At 37.5% G+C, this 21,448-nt stretch overlaps 1 protein-coding gene across 4 annotated transcripts in view; it reads right to left on the reverse strand.

Annotated features, from left to right (window-relative positions):
* The window catches only part of nr1i2 (nuclear receptor subfamily 1, group I, member 2), a 49,089-nt gene extending 35,350 nt beyond the window's left edge, over positions 1-13,739 (reverse strand). The window contains exons 1-2 of one of the 4 annotated variants that reach the window (XM_053234428.1): positions 13,191-13,739; positions 4,875-4,965 (exon numbers count right to left, since the gene is read on the reverse strand). Coding sequence is in view for 2 of the 4 variants with exons in the window: in XM_053234429.1 (XP_053090404.1) it covers positions 13,191-13,193 (3 nt within the window). In the remaining 2 variants the exon portion in view is untranslated. The remainder of the gene's footprint in view (positions 1-4,874; positions 4,966-13,190) is intronic. The other 3 variants (XM_053234429.1, XM_026912467.3, XM_026912468.3) reach the window with 3 other exon arrangements.
* Positions 13,740-21,448: the final 7,709 nt, after the last annotated feature.

Below are 21,448 nucleotides of genomic sequence, written 5' to 3' on the forward strand. Positions count from 1 at the left end.
TTTTTTTTTTTATAAAAAGTGGCGACATAAAATGCAGCTTTTAACACATCTTTTAAATGGGTTTTTGAAATACATCTGTTCTACTGCATAAATGAATCAGTCTCCAAAATCCCATTATGCCAATAAAATATTGTCGTCATCATATACAGTATGTTAAACGTATACTACATCAAGATATTTTACTTTTACTTTGTCTCATGCCTGATCCTGCAAAAACAACAACAAAAAAAAAGTGTCCAGGTGAAGAAATTACATAATTCATCATTCATTCATGTTCAGTAATCACTTTATTCTGGTCAGGGTCACAGTGGATCTAGAGATTATCACTGGGCATGAGGTGGGAATACTTCCTTGCATGTGACAGCTGTCCATTGCAGCAGGCACACACACATTCACACCTAGGAGCAATTGTGTTGCCAAATCCCCTGATATGTTTATATAATTCAATAGCAACATATAAATGTAATTAGTCTCCAGTGTAAACTGCATTTCACTCAACTCACTGAAGGCTGGATTTTGCACCACATCTCAGTCTTTGTGAACTAAACACTAAATGAACAGGGCCAGATCAAATGTCTCGGCATTAACGCAATGTCTTCATGTTCACCCCTTGCTAATGGGATCTCCATGGGGTTTCTCGTACACCTGCATATGGCGTGAAAAACAGGACAAGGGAAAAGAAGATTAGAGCAAATCACTGACTGCTTTTCCACGTCCACAAAAAAACTTTTTCTGGACATGGGAAAGGCATTTTCAGTTAGTCATAGGTGTCTGGTTGTGATAAAACAAGCAGCATGTACTTCCTCCTTTGAGGAACAGGTATAACAGGTTGCCTGAATGTATGTGCGACTGCCATGTCAAAAGATTTAACTTGTTTGTTGCACAAAGAACAGCCGAGTAAAGAGCAGAGTGTGATTAACACAGGACAATATCTACATCATCTTCAGCTAGTTAAAGTGTCAGCTCTCTGCTCTTCACATGCACCGTGAGCTTTTGCAGGCTGGGATGTGATGTGTCAGCAAAAATATCAGCCCAAATGGAGATCAAATCTAGCGAGCGTTTCACTCTGTCTAATTACCTCACAGTCTGCATGAATCAACAGTCTGGGCTAGAAAGAAATTAGCCCCAGCCTCACTACTTCATACCATTCTGTGTATTTTTCACCATTAATGATGCTGTTGTGCTTGCTTCCACAAAAGTCCTAAATGTTCCGCCTTAAGACATTCGTTAACAGCAAATAATCTGATGTGGATGCCAAAAATGAAACCTTATACTGATGTCTTTTCATCTTTGAAAGACAGAGTGTTTGAATCCTGCTAGCACATTTATACCAACTGCCTCCAGTTACGCCCATTATCATGTCAATTTAGATCAGGAAAAAAAATTATATATTAACATTAATTGAATGAGGCACTTTTGAAGACTCAGCTATATTGAGTTCATTTGAAATCATTAAAGCATTTTTTAAACCACGGTCAAGAAATATACATGTGTTTGAGTAATTGGCTATCTCACTGCATTGTGACACCTCTGAAACAGGTCACAAATATAATCACAGTTCTCAATTAATTCCACTGATCATTAGCAACCATGACAAATGACATACTTAATCACTTAGACTAGGCCTAAATTCATGCTTCATAGTCGCCTTTGCTTTCACTGGTTGTCACATACTTTCTATATAGGCTACCTCTATTAGTTGATCAAGAACAGTGCTTGCACCAGGGAACTATTGCGTAAAACAGAGTGCCTCTATTCCCCTGTGACCAGTGAGTACACACATTGTACCACATGACCTCACTCACACAGCTTAAATGCAGCGAATCAGTGAGTCTACAGAGGAAAACTGGGAGAAGCAATATGGGAAAACAGTAAGAGAATTTTAAAATTAGCCCAAAAGCCTGCTTGTAGTGAGAAGAAAAGAATTCGTCTTAACAAATGTTTTATATTACACTATATGGCCAAAAGTTTGTGGACACCTGACCGTCACAGCTATATGTGGTTCTTCCCCAAACTGTTGCTACAAAGCTGGAAGCGCACAATTGTATAGTATGTCTCTGTATGCAGTAGAGTTACAATTTCCCTTCACTGGAACTAAGAGACCCAAACCTGTTCCAACATGACAATGCCCCTGTGCACAAAGTGAACTCCTTCAAGACATGGTTTGGCAAAGTTGGATTGGAAGAACTCGAGTGTCATGCACAGAGCTCTGACCTCATCCCCACTGAACACCTTTGGGATGACTTTAGGCTTCCTCACCCAACATCAGTGCCTGACCTCACTAATGCTCACAAACGAATGAACACAAATCCCCACAGCCACAGGATGTGACGGTCAGGTGTCCACAAACTTTTGACCAAACAATGTATGTACTGAATATTAAATTCCCAATTACTAAACAAACCAAAGCTAAATGAATGTGCTGTGTGAGTTAGGGCTGTACGTGCACATTTTAAACTATTCAGTGACGCATTAAACGTGTTTATCAAGATCAATTTTCACCTACAAGTGGCTACAAGCTCTTATCTTGGCAGAAGAACAAATACTTTACCTTGACTGATTATTTAAACACTCTTTATCACATGTTTTCTTTTAGCTTGGGGAGGATTAGTTGCGCTCTTTTAACCCTTATCTACTAAATACACTAAATAGCAGTTACTTTTGCTCAGGATTTTCGATATTGCAGTACAAATATGCAGTAAATCAGTATTTCAAAATACAGACAAGCTGTCATTCACAAACATCCAGTAGAAAAATGGAATTACTACTATCTGCTAAATTTCATAATTAAATTGAATTAAATTATGTACCTCTGGATGGCCTTTCAGTTACATATGAAGCAGTGAAAGATCTTGGTGTGATTACCCTGGTGTCATTACATGATGAAGAAAAAAATAGTTCATGCGTGGACTACTGTAACACCTCGCTGTCTGAATGTTCCAGTAGGTGCGTAAACAAGCTCTAGTTAGTCCAGAATACAGCAGGCGATGTTTGATCATATCACCCCATCTTAAAATTTCACGTTGGCTATAAAATACTACTAATGACCCATAAAGTGCTGAATGGTCACGCTCCATTGTACCTAAGTGAACTCTTGATCTGTTATTAGAAACTGTCACCTGTGCTTTGATCATAAGATGCAGGTTCTTTATTAGTACCTAGAATAATGAAGACCAGGGTCTTTAGACAACATTTACCAGAGAGAAGTAGTCTCACAACCTAGACCTCTAATAAACCAGGAACTACCTACATTCACAGAAAGAAGTCATTTGTCTGACATGGCATATGTCCAATCACAGACCTTTTCCTGTAGGTTATGAGCAAATAAGTGAGATTATCTTGTTTACTCACCATGAATTGCTTCAAGGTAAACTCTTTAATAACATTTAAAAACGGTGATACCATGAACTTTCTTCAGTAACTATATTTTGGTCCGCGGTGTTTGGTTTTTTACATGGGAGTATGTCAGTCATATCAGCTTGCAGCCTTCAAAATTCTAAAACATGTGGCCAGAAAAATATACAAAAGATACTCAGCACACAGCATCTGAGGCTGAGACTATGACAGAAGTATTCCTTTAACAGAACCAGCAATAAAGGATTATAGTGATAAAGAATGAGAAAAATAATTATAGAGACACATCTTAACATGCGCGTAACACCACACACACACACACACACACACACACACACACACACACACACACACACACACACACACACACACACGGATGGTTCTCCACCATCAGGTCTCATCATTATACCACAGCCCACATCCTTTTGGAAATGCTCTGCCTACTTCTTTTCTATTGTTAGATTTTAAAATAGCAGTGACCACCAGCTCATGAAAGATGAACCTGTGAAAAGCAGTCACTTACTACATATAAAATCATTAGCCGTGCTCATGTCCAACGTACAACTCAAAAAACACAGCACAAAAATAAGGTGGAAAAATGAAACCAGTATCTTAGGGAGTAAGCCAACAAAGAAAAAAAAAAAACAATTAGAGTATGTAACCTTCAGTGATAATCAGAGAGATAATGAGAGAGAAATAATCTCTCTGTAGAGATGAAAATGAGAGTCAGAGTTCACTGTGAGCTGCCAAAGTGTAGTTTAAGGCATAACCTGACATTATAGAGCTGTTCCACAGCACTCTGTGCTGATCACAGTGTGCTGGATTCTGAGTAAGTAAGCACAAAAGAGCATTGATGCTCTGAGTTTGAGGTGATAGTTCATTTTCTGTTCAACATCTTTTTTTATTTTTGCATGACAAAAGAAAAAATAACAACTTGTTCCACCTGAGCCCCCAAGTCTAAACTGCACCACTGGCATAGCACAAATGTAATCATTTTTGATTCTCAGCTCATTCATATATTTTCTTTTAATTCAGTTTGATACACCTACAGCTTTTCTGTAGGTGAAAGTAACAAACATCACTGTGACCCCAACCAGGATAAGCTCTTACTGAAGATGAATGAATTTCCATTAAGAAACAGTTTAGGTGTTGAAAAGAGAATTTTGTGGACATATTTTGCTTAAATTACACTAAAAAAAAAACAAGAAAAGTTTTTGTTTCTTTGTTTTGGTTGAAAAGCTCATCATGACTTTTAATTACTGTGCTCATCATTTAGTTTAGCAAACCCATTTCCACACAAGTCAACTTCACATAGCTTTATTGCTAATGAGGATACAAATCTTTCAACAGCTGGTCAAATATACAAGGACCTGGTCACACTGAATCAGACCAAACAGACTTTTCAGATATGTGTGACTTGTTTCTATTGCTAAATTTTATTTCAATGTCAAATAGGAATTAACATTAAAGGAATACTGTAGCTTTTCTACTCACAGCACCTGTAGCGTATGTACAATTACCATGATGCTCAAGAGGTTCAATATTTCCCATTTCTTCATGTTTTTACATGCAACCTCCTGGCCATGGATAATTTTCCACGGAATTGTTTGACTGTAAAAAAAAAAAATAAATAAAATAAAATAAAAAAAAAGAAGAATCACAGTATCACAGTATAAGAAGCCCTTTTAAATACCACAATAAAAGCAATACAGTTTGAGTTTGAGGCTCAGTGATGCAACCAAAAGAGCAAACTCTCTGTGTGGGAGGGCTGTCGATACTCTCTCCCTGTCAATCAAAATGACACCAGCCAATCATGGGCATCTCTGAGCTCATGTATGCAGAGGAGGGCAGTCAGTGCATTCATTCTGAGTGATGAGCACATTTGCATGAGCAGCAGTACAAAAGGATGCCAGGGGAGAGCTGGGAAAGTCCCAAAGAAAGCACTCACTAGCCTTCACCCTCCCCAGGTGGTAGCTGTCATGTGATAGAGGACAGCAACACAAACAAGACAGCAGATGCAGCAAAAGACTACATAGTACATGTGCATGACAGAAGAGATGTAAGGAGTTATAAAATCTGAACACAAATAGTCAGCCACTTGATGTGATCCAATCATGTATAACGGACCCCAAGACTTTCATGTGAATTAACATCAAAAGGGGATGTTGATTTGAACTGACTTAATGATCAGAAGAATCCAGCTTGGCTCACTGAACACTTTGCCCTGATGATCTACACTGAGAAATACTTTCCGGGTTTATTTCTCGACAACTTAAATGACTGGAACTAAATTTATAGCAGCGCAGAACTGGGTTCTGTAAATGGAGCTTAACTGGTTTCTTTTGTTTTGCAGTACAAAAGCCAGAACATTCAGCACTAAATGCTGTTTAATACTAACGTCAGGTTTCAGATACTCATGATGGAGAGAATAAATGACGTGAGTGAAGGACCACGAGAATTTGCTAGTCCATTATCATCTTAAATGGCTCAGACTGAGCAGTTTGGCTGGAGTCATATTTAATTAAAGCGCTATTTAAAGCAGACCTTTAGCACAACTTTCATTTCCAGCTGCTCTTAGATGGAAAAGTTGCAATATGTGCCACTCACATTTCTATATCTCTGTATGGAGCATATTCGGTGCCTGTTACTCCCTCTGAGCCTGTCAGTTCCAGTGAAAGAGATGTAGCCTCCGTGACAATCCTGGTGAAGGGATTATTTTATTACTCATAGGAAATCGGCAAGATTTGATGTTGATCCAAAAACTTTTGGGATTTTAGAGGTAAGAAATAATAAGGTAGTGGGCTGCACAGAACAGTAAAGACTTTGGTCTGAAAAAGACACAAGCTGATTTTATTCAAAATTTGTCAAATGGCTGGAAAGACAAAAATGTACACGTGCATGGATAATATAACAAACCACGTAACTATTAAAATCAGCAGCGGCTCGTGACCATAGATGGATAGCAGGATGACATTAATAACCAGATAGCCTCAACCAAAATTAAGTTGAGAGGTTGTCACACTTGACTTATTCTACCAAGTGAACTTTTAGAGTAACCCCATAACAGGCAGTTAAAACTCAACAACATGCAGACACCCAGCATACAGTCTAGTAGCTCATTCTGAGTGGTCTGAGATGTTCCTTTGTACCTACAGCAGGTGTTTCCCAGCACAGTGTGTAAGGTGCACACAGAAGAGCTAATATCATTAACTGGGGTTGCCAAGTTTCAGCAAGATTTGCTCCATCACAGAGTATTTTTAAACTAATCCAATCTGGCAACCCCCATTAACTGCCCTGTCCTTTGCTCCTGCCAGGTGCTGTATCTAAATATAAACATGGCATAAGCGGACATTTGTGCATTGAAAGTTTTATGGTATTTAGCCTAATTAAGGAAAGTAACATCAAACATCATTGTTAGGCAACCAGGATAAGCTCTTACTGAAGCTGAATGAATTTCCATTAGCATATGTAAGATTATCTCGAATGCTCAAGAGGTTTGACATTTCCCTGACCTGAGAAAACAACAGAAAATCTTCAAATAGACTCAAAATGCACTTATAACAGAAGTATAAGTTGTGGCAGTTAATAAATGGACGTTTTTAGCTGAAATGCTATCACAAATATTTTTCAGTTAGTACTACCCTTCAGAAGCTACATATATTTATATGTTTCCCAGAAGACAAAATAATGATAATTTACACTGATCATCCTGTTCAAAAGTTTACATCCACCTGGCTCTTAATGTAGTGTGTTGACTTCTTGAGCATCAGTGAATGTTTGCACCTTTTGTAATAGTTGTGTACGATTCCCTCAGTTGTCCTCAGTGTGAAAAGATGGATCTCAACATCATATAGCCGCTGTTGGAAAGGGGTCAAATATGCAGAAGATGCTCGAAAATCAAAGAATGTGCTGTATTTGGAGAATTTTTCTAAAGAGCAGTGGGCAGTTTAACTGCTCAGGACAAACAAGGGACTCATGAACAACGATCACAAAACATGATCACCCAGGTAACAACACATAGTATTATGAATGAAGCGTATGTAAACTTTTGAACTGGTTCCTTTGTGTAAATTCAGTTATTATTGTGTCTTGTGGACTGTGTGTAAACATCTGCTATGTGAAATACCTTATTCAGGGCAGTACTAAATAAAAAAAACTAAATTCAATTGTTATGATCCCTCTAATGTTTTTTTTTTTTAATTATTAACATTTTGCTGATTCAGCAAGGCGTATGTAAACTTATGACCTCAACTGTATCAAACAGTTTTTCACTAGGGAAGCACTTCCTGAAAAGTGAAAGATCCCTTCCAAATCTTTTCCTCCTACCAGATGATATCTCAATTTGCGTGGGAACTGAATTAGGCACAACACCTGCTGCACATGTTGAACAAAGAAAGATTTTGCACAGTGCATTAAACAATAAACATCTCCTATAACCCGAGGCGCACTCATGCAAACACACCTGAGCTTTATGCGGAGACTATGCAAAACCGTTCACTGACGAACGCAGGGTTTTCACAATAAACATGCTATAAAAATACAAATCATATTAAATATTAGACAGTGTCTTTTAGCTAGGAATCATGTTATTAGTCAGTCCACAAATAAAGTTCAATCATTTTAATAATACACAAAATAGGTTGATTAATGTTGTTTGTAGATGTAGGCAATGCCATTTCTCTTACAGTGAAATTTCATTAATATGTTTCCATGGAAACATCTTTTCAACATTTGTGCTGGGTGAGTTGTGTAAATGAGGCATTAAGACAGGAAGGAACTACCTGTAGTTATCAGGATAAATGGAAATAAATCTTCTTAAAGAAGCACAGACATAACAGGCGAAATATTCCTGTTCATTCCTGAACCAAATGATCTGGCTCACTGAAGAGAGGCAGAATTTCCATCACTAGTTAACAGAAACATGGGTTTGTCAGACACTTCTATCAGTCAACAGACGTACTAGTTTTAGACAGTAAACTGTGATTTATCAGCTTTGCAGTGGTCATTTAGATGTCAGAGGCTATGCATGGACATACGAGTTACTACGGTGCACTACAGTTGTGATAAAAGGCATTACAGAATGTAATGATGAATTTTCAGCAGAAGGATGTGTTACGGCTCACAACACTCATCTCAAAGAGCCGTGTCAAAAAGACGACTCTTTCACAAACTCACACACACATCACTTGTGGAGATAATCCTGAGTGTTTCAAAATACAAAACTAACCTGTTAGTCCTTTTTTCCTGCATGTGAAGCAAACCAAGCTAATGTCTCATTTACTTCTAATGCTGGTAGCAGTAAATTTATTAACCACAACATTCACAAGCACTTTTTCATTTAAATTATTTTAGAAAACTGAATAGCCTATGTTTCACAAATCGTTTTTGCTAATTGAATGTTTAATGTTTAATCTTCTTTCTTAAGATCTGCATTTAACAAATTACAGAATCTCCTCTGGGGTAAAAGGAATGTTCCAGCCTCTATCTACACTCCGCAGGAATTACTACGGCGAAGGAATGTGGCACATTTCCAGATGCTGAGAAAATAACAGGAAACCTTTTCACTTATAACTCACTGATAATTGTTGGGGCACTCAATAAAAACATGGACGTAGAACACTTTCATGGATTCCTCAGTCAATAGCATTTGGAATTTAAATCTATTTATACCACAGCAAGGTTATATTCTCGAATCTCATTGCTCAGAAGGTGTAGATGAAATTCATATAACCATGCGGATTAGACAGTAGTTCCAGCTGTAACATGAACAACGGGTTTATATTAATGCACTCGGTCTAATATGTTTTGCTTCTGTAATGACAGGTCATACACAGGGACTTGTATGACGAACACTCAACATAATCTAATCTCCACATAATCTCCACATAAATACGTGCTGTTGTTAAATAAGAAAAATGTATAATTGTTTATTTATTCATTAACAGAAGGAGTCTGAAGTAATAGTCATGATGCTTCGTAAAAAGAGAGGCTGGTGAGGGAACGACTGTTTATAACGTAAGCGGTAACAGGAACTAACTTATCTCCATAACATTAACAGTAAATTTAAACAGTTAAAATGCACAATATGTTGCTTATTAATAAATCAAAAATTGTAATAGTCTGCACATCACTGTGGTATAAGTGGAATAACACACTTCAGGCCATGCTATACAGAAATAATTGGATCATTTCACACCACCCAGTCGTGGACTATTTTCGTATAAGTGTATGGACTTGTGTTATTCTTACATTATTTAGTATAACTCCTGTTAGATATGAGACTACTTTTTTATTCATTTCAGTGAAGGCATGCAGACACAGAAGGGCCTCCTGATCATGCATGGAGATCACAAAACCTTCAGGAAAAGCCTGGTACTCTTTTACTATAGTGCTCCAGGGTGGGACTTGAATGAAGATAAAGGGCTTCTATTCACAATTTCAGTTTAGTCAGGTTGTGGTTAATAAATAATCAGCCTCATCAGCCATGAAACATGAGCAATTTGTCAGCATTGCTACACAAGCCAGTACCAAGACAAGGCCACTGAGGGGTGTACAAATGAGAACGGTGAGAAAGCCTAAGACTGAACTGCAATAAAGTACACAATGTTCCTGACATGTGACAGACCTGATGTGCCTTAGAGCAGTTAACGAGGCTACGACATACAGCAGTGTGAGGCAAGCATGTTACTGAATACAGCAAAGTCAGTATCTTGACCCAGATCAGTGTTTTCTGACCCTGAACCTTTAGTTTCATTCTACTGAACATTTCAGCTTTGAAGTTGACTCATATGTTAAATCTGTAAAACAGTGCAAATACTGGGAAATACTGGGTTACACAAACATCTAAAGAAGAGAAGCACAACAAAAATGTGACTTCTGGTGGTGTATGTGTGAGACATATGTGCTATTTACACTACTTATTTACATATATACCTAACACTAAGTATGGAAGCTGTTGAGTCTGGTCTACAAAGTCATACTTTAATCACGTAATCACAGCTCTGTTCCTAGCCATAGTGAAATGCATTTTTTTTTTTTAAAGAAACAACAGTAACTCGTCAGACCAAAAAAACGGGGAAAAACCCTCAACCTGTTTTCATCGCACTTTATACCACATCACTGTTCTCAGTTCTCAAATCTGATTGGTCAGAAAGTGTTGATGAATTTTCTACAACCGCAGCTCTGACAACAGTTTCGGCTGAAAGGTAAAATCACACGTTTATATTAACGCACTTACTTGAGAACTTTATTATTTCTATAGATAATAGAGAATTCACTTGAACTTGTATGACAGATGCACTATATACTAATAAACAAAATAAAACATCTCATTATTTAATAAAGAGAAACATATTTACGCTCATGTGGTGAAGCTTTCTGTAAGTAGGCATTTATTTAGCAATTTTGGAAGGAGTCTCCAGTGTCAGAGGGTGTAGCAATCAGAGGTACACCTGTAATTTTTTTTAATCTTATTAACTTCAGGAGAAAGTGAGGGAATGACTGTTCATAGCTGCTATAATGTAAGCGATGACAGGAAATAACTTGCTTTGCAGATGTTTCACAACATTAAATGTAGGAATGTATCCATCTAGAACTGGATAAAGTTAGCGTTATTCTTTAACAAATTTTTAATCATTAGTAAATGCTGTGGTATGAAAGGTATAAAACACTTCAGGACGTGCTGTTACAGGAAAAGAATCATCTCTGGGGTGGAAACAGTAACTCTGCTTCACTTTAGTCATCACTTAACTTACAGAATAATGGCTGAAAGTTAAACCTAAACCTTTTAAATAAACGACAGTTTACATTTAAACTCAGACTCAACAGGAAATACCTCTCAAGGCTCAGTGCGAGAGTGCCTCCTTTTTAAACTGGACATGCCCCCACTAGGCCGAATTCTGCAGGACAGCAAAACTGTGCATCACATCCGTACAGACAACATCCACATCTACAACATCAACACTCTCTCCAAACGACTACAGTCCTACAGATCCACTGTGGAAATACTTTGTGCACACTGATAATTGGATGCGTCAAAACGTTCTTTACCTCACAAAGGAGAAAACAGAGGTTTAGCATAAAAGATGGAAGATTTAAGGTTAATGTCATCCTCAGATCTGATGCTTGGAAAGCATTAGAACACATAACCTTCTGATTCTGAACAGTAACTCAAAGCTTTAACCACAAAGCCAAAGATTTAAAGTTAATGTCATCCTCAGATCTGATGCTTGAAAAGCCACAAACCACTAAAAATCTTGGAGTTTTAATTGACGCAGATCTCAGTATAAAATATAATATGTCTAAAATGACACAAAAAAGATCTTGCGTTTGTATTAAATAAAGTTAACAATCAGATCCAACATATTTAATGTTGATGATCAAATATAGCAATATTCTTGACCCCTACTACAAAATTTACATTAAGACTGCTGCATGATTCATCTGATTTCAGAAGTGAAAAGAAAATGTATCTTAAAAATATGTTTTAAAAAAAAAAAAGCTAAAATGTTGACTGGGGTCTGATACAAAAATATGACTTAATAATATCTGGCACAAAACATAATGATCTACGTTATATTACAGTAAAGGTCTCAAGTGATTTGGAGTTCATTTACATCTTATATTTTCTTAAATTGAAGATACATACAGTGAGGTCAAAAAGCATGAGGCCACTAGTGAAAATGCTTCTATTTTGCATTTTTCTATTTAGAAAAAGTAATAATTTATAACTTAATTTAATTATATTGTCAGCAGCAAACTGAATTAGAAATATTTATATGAATTTCATAATTTCTTAGTATTTGGTGTGTCTCTCTTTTGCTATAATGACAGCGCATTTGAGCATGGACTAATTTGTAAAACCTGATGATTCCTGTTATATTAAATCCATTGGAGTGTCATCTGAACACGTGCTTTAATGGAAGGGATAAGACTCATGGAAAACTGCACCTTTTGTACAAAGCAGTTAATATGGTAAATGTCACAGATTTGCTTACATTTAAACAGAGACTTGGAAATAGTGCAGAATCTTGAATATTAAATATTCACGATACTGAACATTTACTTTCTTTGTTTTAAATATTTAAAAATAAAAAACTTTCTGTTTATTTTCAATTTTAAATAAAAAAAAAAACCCAGTTTAAGTATGGACACTATGCATGAAAGGGCTCGTATTCACACGAGACCTAGAAAATCTTATCCATGTGTTCATCTCCAGCAGAAATGTTTACTGTAATGGCCACTTCACAAAAAGTTCATCAGAATACAAACACACACACACACACACACACAAAACAACTTGTGAAGACATTTCTCCAGCACTCCGATCCTTACACTGGTTTTCAGTCAAGATTCAAGATTTTCAAGATTCAAGATTTTTATTTGTCACATATATAGTTATATACAGTACAGTATATAACTTGCAGTGAAATGAAAAAGCTACAGGATTGGTTTCAAAGTGCTGCTAGTTGTTTATAAACCACTAAATGACCTTGGACCTTCCCTAGAAGTACACTGTCTATATGGTGGCCCCACACAGCCCTGGGAGACATCTCAGATCTGTAATGTCTGCTCAGCTCAGTTTGTCTGGAACAATGTGTGGAGTACCTGTTTGCACACACACACAGACTTTGATCATTTCCAAACCCGGAGTGAGAACACTGGGTCACCTCATGCCTTTAGGACTGCCTTTGCGATGCCTAAACTCAGCTTTATTTCAATCTTTACCGTTGATCTTGCTGTTATCCTGAAGTTATTTGTAAAGCATTCTGAACTGCGTATTGTTTAAGAAGCTGTGATATATAAATAATCTCGGCTTACTCGAGCTCAGGACTCACCATGTCATAATAATAATCATGATCATGTCATGTCATGTCATGCACGCGCGGGTCCTGTAATATCCCATGCTCAGTCGTCACATTTTCACGCGCTTGTTCTTGGCAGAGTCGAGGTGCGACTGGAGAGCGGACAGAGTTCACGGTTTTTCACTGATTGGTTTGCGTTTCCTTTCGGTTCTTCACGAGCGAACACGCTTGAAAGGTCCGACGCACGCGCTACACCCGGGCTGAGGAGAAGCGCACTCTCGGAGCACGGAAGTAGCACTTCCTGGATCCGGGGTAATCATAAGGGATGGCTGCAGAGGAGTGAGGAGTGGTGGTGGTGGTGGTGTTGGTGGTGGTGTTGTATCTGTTAGTATTCCACTCTGCCATGTGCACACATTCTAATATGCGCCCACGCGCGCCAGACAGAATTGCATTAACACATCTGCTCATAAATCAAACTTTATTTCAGTTGTTCGTCTGAAATGCACTCAGTGCATTATCGTTTCTATAGTAACAACTCATTCAAAGGACTGTAAAAAACAATTACTGTAGATTTTTACAGATCTTTACTGGCAACCTGGGCTTAAAGTAAACAATAACCTGGGTTTAGAGTAAACAATAACCTGGGCTTAAAGTAAACAATAACCTGGGTTTAGAGTAAACAATAACCTGGGTTTAGAGTAAACAATAACCTGGGTTTGCAGTAAACAATAACCTGGGTTTAGAGTAAACAATAACCTGGGTTTGCAGTAAACAATAACCTGGGTTTAGAGTAAACAATAACCTGGGCTTAAAGTAAACAATAACCTGGGTTTAGAGTAAACAATAACCTGGGCTTAAAGTAAACAATAACCTGGGTTTAGAGTAAACAATAACCTGGGTTTAGAGTAAACAATAACCTGGGCTTAAAGTAAACAATAACCTGGGTTTAGAGTAAACAATAACCTGGGTTTAGAGTAAACAATAACCTGGGTTTAGAGTAAACAATAACCTGGGTTTGCAGTAAACAATAACCTGGGTTTAGAGTAAACAATAACCTGGGTTTGCAGTAAACAATAACCTGGGTTTAGAGTAAACAATAACCTGGGCTTAAAGTAAACAATAACCTGGGTTTAGAGTAAACAATAACCTGGGCTTAAAGTAAACAATAACCTGGGTTTAGAGTAAACAATAACCTGGGTTTAGAGTAAACAATAACCTGGGCTTAAAGTAAACAATAACCTGGGTTTAAAGTAAACAATAACCTGGGCTTAAAGTAAACAATAACCTGGGTTTAGAGTAAACAATAACCTGGGCTTAAAGTAAACAATAACCTGGGTTTAGAGTAAACAATAACCTGGGTTTAGAGTAAACAATAACCTGGGCTTAAAGTAAACAATAACCTGGGTTTAGAGTAAACAATAACCTGGGTTTAGAGTAAACAATAACCTGGGCTTAAAGTAAACAATAACCTGGGTTTAGAGTAAACAATAACCTGGGTTTAGAGTAAACAATAACCTGGGTTTAGAGTAAACAATAACCTGGGTTTAGAGTAAACAATAACCTGGGCTTAAAGTAAACAATAACCTGGGTTTAGAGTAAACAATAACCTGGGCTTAAAGTAAACAATAACCTGGGTTTAGAGTAAACAATAACCTGGGCTTAAAGTAAACAATAACCTGGGCTTAGAGTAAACAATAACCTGGGCTTAAAGTAAACAATAACCTGGGTTTAGAGTAAACAATAACCTGGGCTTAAAGTAAACAATAACCTGGGTTTAGAGTAAACAATAACCTGGGTTTAGAGTAAACAATAACCTGGACTTAAAGTAAACAATAACCTGGGTTTAGAGTAAACAATAACCTGGGTTTAGAGTAAACAATAACCTGGGCTTAAAGTAAACAATAACCTGGGTTTAGAGTAAACAATAACCTGGGCTTAAAGTAAACAATAACCTGGGTTTAGAGTAAACAATAACCTGGGCTTAAAGTAAACAATAACCTGGGTTTAGAGTAAACAATAACCTGGGTTTAGAGTAAACAATAACCTGGGTTTAGAGTAAACAATAACCTGGGTTTGCAGTAAACAATAACCTGGGCTTAAAGTAAACAATAACCTGGGTTTGCAGTAAACAATAACCACTGCTTACAGTAAACAATAACCTGGACTTACAGTAAACAATAACCTGGGCTTAAAGTAAACAATAACCTGGGTTTGCAGTAAACAATAACCTGGGTTTAGAGTAAACAATAACCTGGGTTTGCAGTAAACAATAACCTGGGCTTAAAGTAAACAATAACCTGGGTTTAGAGTAAACAATAACCTGGGTTTAGAGTAAACAATAACCTGGGCTTAAAGTAAACAATAACTTGGGCTTAAAGTAAACAATAACCTGGGTTTACAGTAAACAATAACCTGGACTTACAGTAAACAATAACCTGGGCTTACAGTAGACAATAACTTGGACTTACAGTAGACAATAACCTGGGCTTAAAGTAAACAATAACCTGGGTTTGCAGTAAACAATAACCTGGGTTTAGAGTAAACAATAACCTGGGTTTGCAGTAAACAATAACCTGGGCTTAAAGTAAACAATAACCTGGGTTTAGACTAAACAATAACCTGGGCTTAAAGTAAACAATAACTTGGGCTTAAAGTAAACAATAACCTGGGCTTAAAGTAAACAATAACCTGGGCTTGCAGTAAACAATAACCTGGGCTTGCAGTAAACAACTGTAAACATACATATAAAGTACTGTAATATCTTACATGGTATAAAATAACACATAATAATACAGTCCATTTGCTCAGTGCAGGATATAATGGAGCAGTGCTGGGATTTAAACACATGAGCTTCTGATTCTGAACAGTTCTGAACTGTAACTCAAAGCTTTACACCACAACTAGCACAACTAGCTTGCAGTTTAACTCAGACTCAACAGCAAATACCTCTCAATGCTCAGTGCGAGAGTGCCTCCTTTTTAAACTGGACATGCCCCCACTAGCCCGAATTCTGCAGGACAACAAAACTGTGCATCACATCCATACAGACAACATCCACATCTACAACATCAACACTCTCTCCAAACAACTACAGTCCTACAGATCCACTGTGGAAATGCTTTGTGCACACTGATAATTGGATGCGTCAAAACGTTCTTTACCTCACAAAGGAGAAAACAGAGGTTTAGCATAAAAGATGAAAGATTTAAGGTTAATGTCATCCTCAGATCTGATGCTTGGAAAACATTAGAACACATAACCTTCTGATTCTGAACAGTAACTCAAAGCTTTAACCACAAAGCCACAACAATTAGCACAACTATCCTTTAGTGGGGTTGAGTCAGAGGTAGAAGTGGTTGAATCAGTGTGTGTTGGTAGATAAGGTTGTGTGTTCAAATCCCATCGCCAGGGATTGCTCTAGGTTGGGTCCTAGAGCAAGACCCTTTAGCTCAGTTATATCCTGCATTGAGGCAATATACTGGATTATGTGTTACCATATATATATATATGTGTGTGTATGTGTGTGTGTGTGTGTGTGTGTAAGATAGTACAGTACTTTACTGTAAATATGTTTTACAGTTGTTTACTGTAAATTTTGCAGCACTTTACTGGCAACTCAGCATTTTTTTACAGTCAGGGAATTGAATCTTATGATGCATTCACATACTCTAAACCCAATAATAAACTGTGTTGTTATTTAACAAAGGAAAACACATAATTGTTGATTAAATGTTGCATTTTTGGAAAGAGTCTCCAGTGTCAGCATTTCATTCACTCCAACTTACTTTAACGTTCAACTGCTTTATCCCGATGAGGGACAGAGTCTATCCAGAGTCTATCCCACAAGATAGCATGGCCCCTGCGCAAGGATGACACGGAATACTCCCTGGATGGGACACTAGTCTCATTCATACACTCATTTGCACCTAGGAGCAATTTATCTCCTTGTCAGTCCGCCTACTGAAGAGTAATAGAGGTAATTATAACAGAGGTAATTCTGTTCCTTTATGCTTTCTCCTAAAGTTAATCAGTAACATGCTGCATTTTTTGTCTGGTCAACTTCAAGAAAAGGTAAGGGAAGAAACTTTTATAGCTGCTATAACGTAAGTGATAACAGAAACTTTTTTTCCAGATGTTCCACAACATTAAATGTAACTATAAACTGATAAAAAAAAAAGATCAGTGTAGCTCTTGATATATATAATAATTGTAATTATTTGCACATTGCTGTGGTATAAGAGGAATAAAACACTTCAGGACATGCTGTTATAGGAAAATAATGAATTCAGTGTGGTTACTCTGTAACAGCCCCACTTAGGATGGAAGCTATTGTAATGGTCCGGGTGTATGTTGCTTTAAGACCCATGTTTGGGGTTTCCCAGGCCCTGCATTCAGTGTCGTTGTGGGTGAGGCGAGTTAGGCTGCACCTTTTTGTTTGTGCTTCTAAAATATAGATTCACCTGTTTACAGTAACCTGTGTCATGTGGATCATTTATCACACACAGTAGGTTACACTATGTAGGAGTGAGGCCCTCAGCATGGTGTAGCATGGTGTAGCCTTCAAGAATCTGAAGGCTGCTCTTACCCAAGCACCTTTTCTTAGATTTTATGACCACAAGATGACACAAGCAGTTGCATCAAAAGATGAATTTGGTGCATGTCTTCTACAAGAATGCTACATTGTGTTATCTGAGACAGAGAAGATCTACAATCAGATTGAAACAGAGGCTATTGTTGGTTATTGTGTTTGCTGCAAAGCGTTGCCACCAGTACATATTGTAACTGGAAGTGCAGTTCAGTCTGAACACAATCCTCTCGTGGTCAGTTTTCAGAAACAGCTAAGTAAGACTCTTCTGCAGTTGCAGTGCTACGACCTCAAGACTGCATACACACCAGGCAGACGCATACACATTGCTGAGAACCTTTTTGACAAGACGGTACTATATGCAGTGGAGGATTCTTTTTTATTTTTATGGAACCAAGGACAATAGAACCAACAGCAATGGGAAGAGGCCGTGGTAGCTCGGTGGTTAAAATGTTGGACTACTGATCAGAAGGTTGTGAGTTCAAAATCCTAGCACTGTCAAGCTGCCAATGCTGCGCCCTTGAGCATGTCCCTCAACTGCTTAGTTGTTTAAAAAAAAAAAGAGAGAGAGATAGAGAGAGATAACTGTATGTCACTGTGGATAAGGGTATCTGCCAACTGCTGTAAATATAAACAGCATTCATAAGAAAAAATACACAGAATAATATGAAGTAGATGCTGGGGCTGATTTCTGTGTAGACCAGACTGTAGCATCATGTGGCCTATCAGTGACAATCATGTCAGGTGACTACACAGAGTGAAACACCTCCTAGATTTGGTGTCCACTGCGCTAAATTATTTAAGTCTGCTTAAATATGATTTATAAAAGTGCTTTGTAGCCTTTATCTAAAAAAGAAACCCCATCATCATGCCAATTCATTGGCCCAGGGACTATGAATACAATCTAGCTTAAAAGAAAGAAATAAAAAAGAAGTGTTAATTCAAGTGCGTAGTGAAGTGGTAGGTCTTTAGTCTGCATCTGAAGACAGCCAGGGAACGTTCTTTCCACCACCTGGCTGCCAAGACAGAAAATTGTCTTGATGTATGTCTTCCTTGCATCCATAATGCATCATTGGCAATGATTGCAAAGGCACATGTGAAATACAGTAATGAGGTGGATATGGTGAGCCACCCATTATCGTATTTCAGCAATCAGCAATGGTGCTGTGTATCTTTCACTGAGTGTGCTCCTGCACTACTTTATTTGTACAAATGGTTGTTTTATGCCTATGATGAGACCCTGTGCTAAAAGGCTCAGCCTTAATGGCTTCATAACAGTATCCAGTTACTAATACAACAGATAGAAAAAGTTTCTATATCCCTGTTAAAATTGCAGGTTTTTGTGATTTACAAAAACGAAACCATGATCTTTTCCCAACTTTAATGTGATATAGCAGTCAACAAAATTCAAGTGGAAAACAAATAGAAATGTTTTAGGGAAAAAATACAAAATGAAAAAAGGGGGAAAAAAGGTACAATAACCTGGTTGCATAAGTGTTTGCACCCCTAAACTAATATAATGTTACCTTTTGCTTTTAATAGAGCACTCGGTATTTTGGGGTAAGAGCCTACTAACTTAGAACATCTTGATTTGGCCTGCAGGGTTTGTGCCAAAATAGATTTGTATTTGAAGCTATCCATGATTCCCTCTAGCTTGACTACAGCCCCATAGCACAATGCTGCCGCCACCATGCTTCACTGTGGGTATGGTGTTCTTAGGGTGATAAGCTGTCTTGTTTTTGCTCCAAACAAATCTTTTAGAATTATACCCAAGAAGTTCTTCCTTGGTCTCATCAGACCATAACACATTGTGTCACATTGGTATGGCAAAATGTAGGTGGGCTTGGATGTTTTTTTTTTTCTTCATGAGAAAGGGGTTCCATCTAGCTACCCTTCCCCATAGCCCTGACATTCTTAATAATGTCACTGTGGTGCTTCATTGTCTCCACTTGTTAGTGATGGCCTTCACAGTGTTCCATGGTACAACTAACGTTTTGAAAATTCTTTTAAACCCCTCTCCTGATCGATACCTTTTGACAATGAGATCGCGTACATGCTTTATAAGCTGTTTATGGACTATGGCTTCAGCAGTCAGATGAACCCAAGACAATGTCAAAAAAAATCCTACAGAAACAGCTGATCTTTATTTGGGGTTAATTAGAATCACTTCATTGATTACAGGTGTATGATAATTACTTTTGAACATGAGTTTGAAAGTTTAATTCTGAGCACAGCCACATGCCTCATTATAAAACGGTGTGCACACTTGTGCAAGCAGGTTATTCTAAGGTTTTTTTTTTCTTTTTCTTTCCGAAAATATTTCTATTTGTTTTTCCCGTCAGCTTTGTTGGTTGCTATATCACATTAAAAGTGGGAAATGATCTGACATGATTTATCTTGATTTCTTTCTTTTTTTTTTTTTTTAAATATATATAAAAAACCCTGCAAGTTTAAAAAGCTGGTTTAGACTTTTATATCCACTGTAAATTGCAGAATTTTTTAGCCCTCCCATTCAATATTGTGACCAGCCTTTGCTGCATCCAGGGTATTCCTGCCTCATGCACAGTCTCCAAGATCCAAATCTACCCTGACCCTGACCAGGTAAGTTTACTGAAGATGAATGAATGAATGAATGAATGAATTGATCAGTTTAGTCATAAAGTCATAAAGAAGCTGGCAAAGACTGTCTTTAGCGGGGTTACTATGTATCTACACTCATTCATCATTTTATAAGGTACAGCTACCATATAGGTGTACAGTTAGTGAATGTAGCCCATCTGTTGCTCTGCACATTGTGTCAGCTATTTTTTTTTTAATCAATTCCAGTGTTGCTAGAGTTATAAGCACATCAGTGTCACTGCAAGGTTGATAGTCTCAGTCCTCTGGTCAGGACCTGACAATGATGAATGGCAGAGGATGATTAACACAACCAACTTCTAAATATCTGGACACTGGCAGAAGAGTACATACAGTATACAGCGTTCATTGTGGTCTTTATTTATTTATTTATTTATTTATTTACTCTGTTGTGGTCACATTTGTTTTAAAGCATGTTAATCAATGGCCAAAAGGTTTTATCTGTGCCCACATGCTGATTTGTTAAGACAAAAACCAGCATTCCTACTAGAATGTAGTATCAATATACAAAATACAGTCCACTAACCATATGTGTAGACTGTGCTTAATCTTGCACCATGCAAATTTACAACAGACTGTGATAAACCAAGCTATTGCTGACGTGAAACATGACCTGAGATATATGCCGACGTTTAGCTCACTGACTATAAAAACTAGGCTCTTGAATAATCAACACTGTCAACATAACTGCGTTGTCCACTGACAGCAGATGGAACTAGCCAGTTGGCTAATTATTACAGCAGTGTGGTGTTCACTAATGTTTATTTTCCCTGTAACTAAATCAGTGTTTAAAGTGGGTTCAATCTGATTGCACTTTGTGTTTTTGGTGTAAATAAAATATAAGTGTAATCTACTGTAAAAATCTCCACCAATCCTTTACCAATGTATGTTCTCTGAAGAGGCACTCTGCTGAACCCTGGTCATCACTGGCCTTTTGTTTAGTTGTCATGCACATTAATGAAGCAGATTCTGAAATTCAACCCATAATTCTCACATTTTTATTCAAGAGGTCAGACCTGAAGCATCAGGTGTGGGATCAGTGAAGCAGGAAGACCACGGTACAAAAAGC

The sequence above is a fragment of the Pangasianodon hypophthalmus genome, chromosome 5 (assembly GCF_027358585.1).
Source record: "Pangasianodon hypophthalmus isolate fPanHyp1 chromosome 5, fPanHyp1.pri, whole genome shotgun sequence".
NCBI lineage: Eukaryota > Metazoa > Chordata > Actinopteri > Siluriformes > Pangasiidae > Pangasianodon > Pangasianodon hypophthalmus.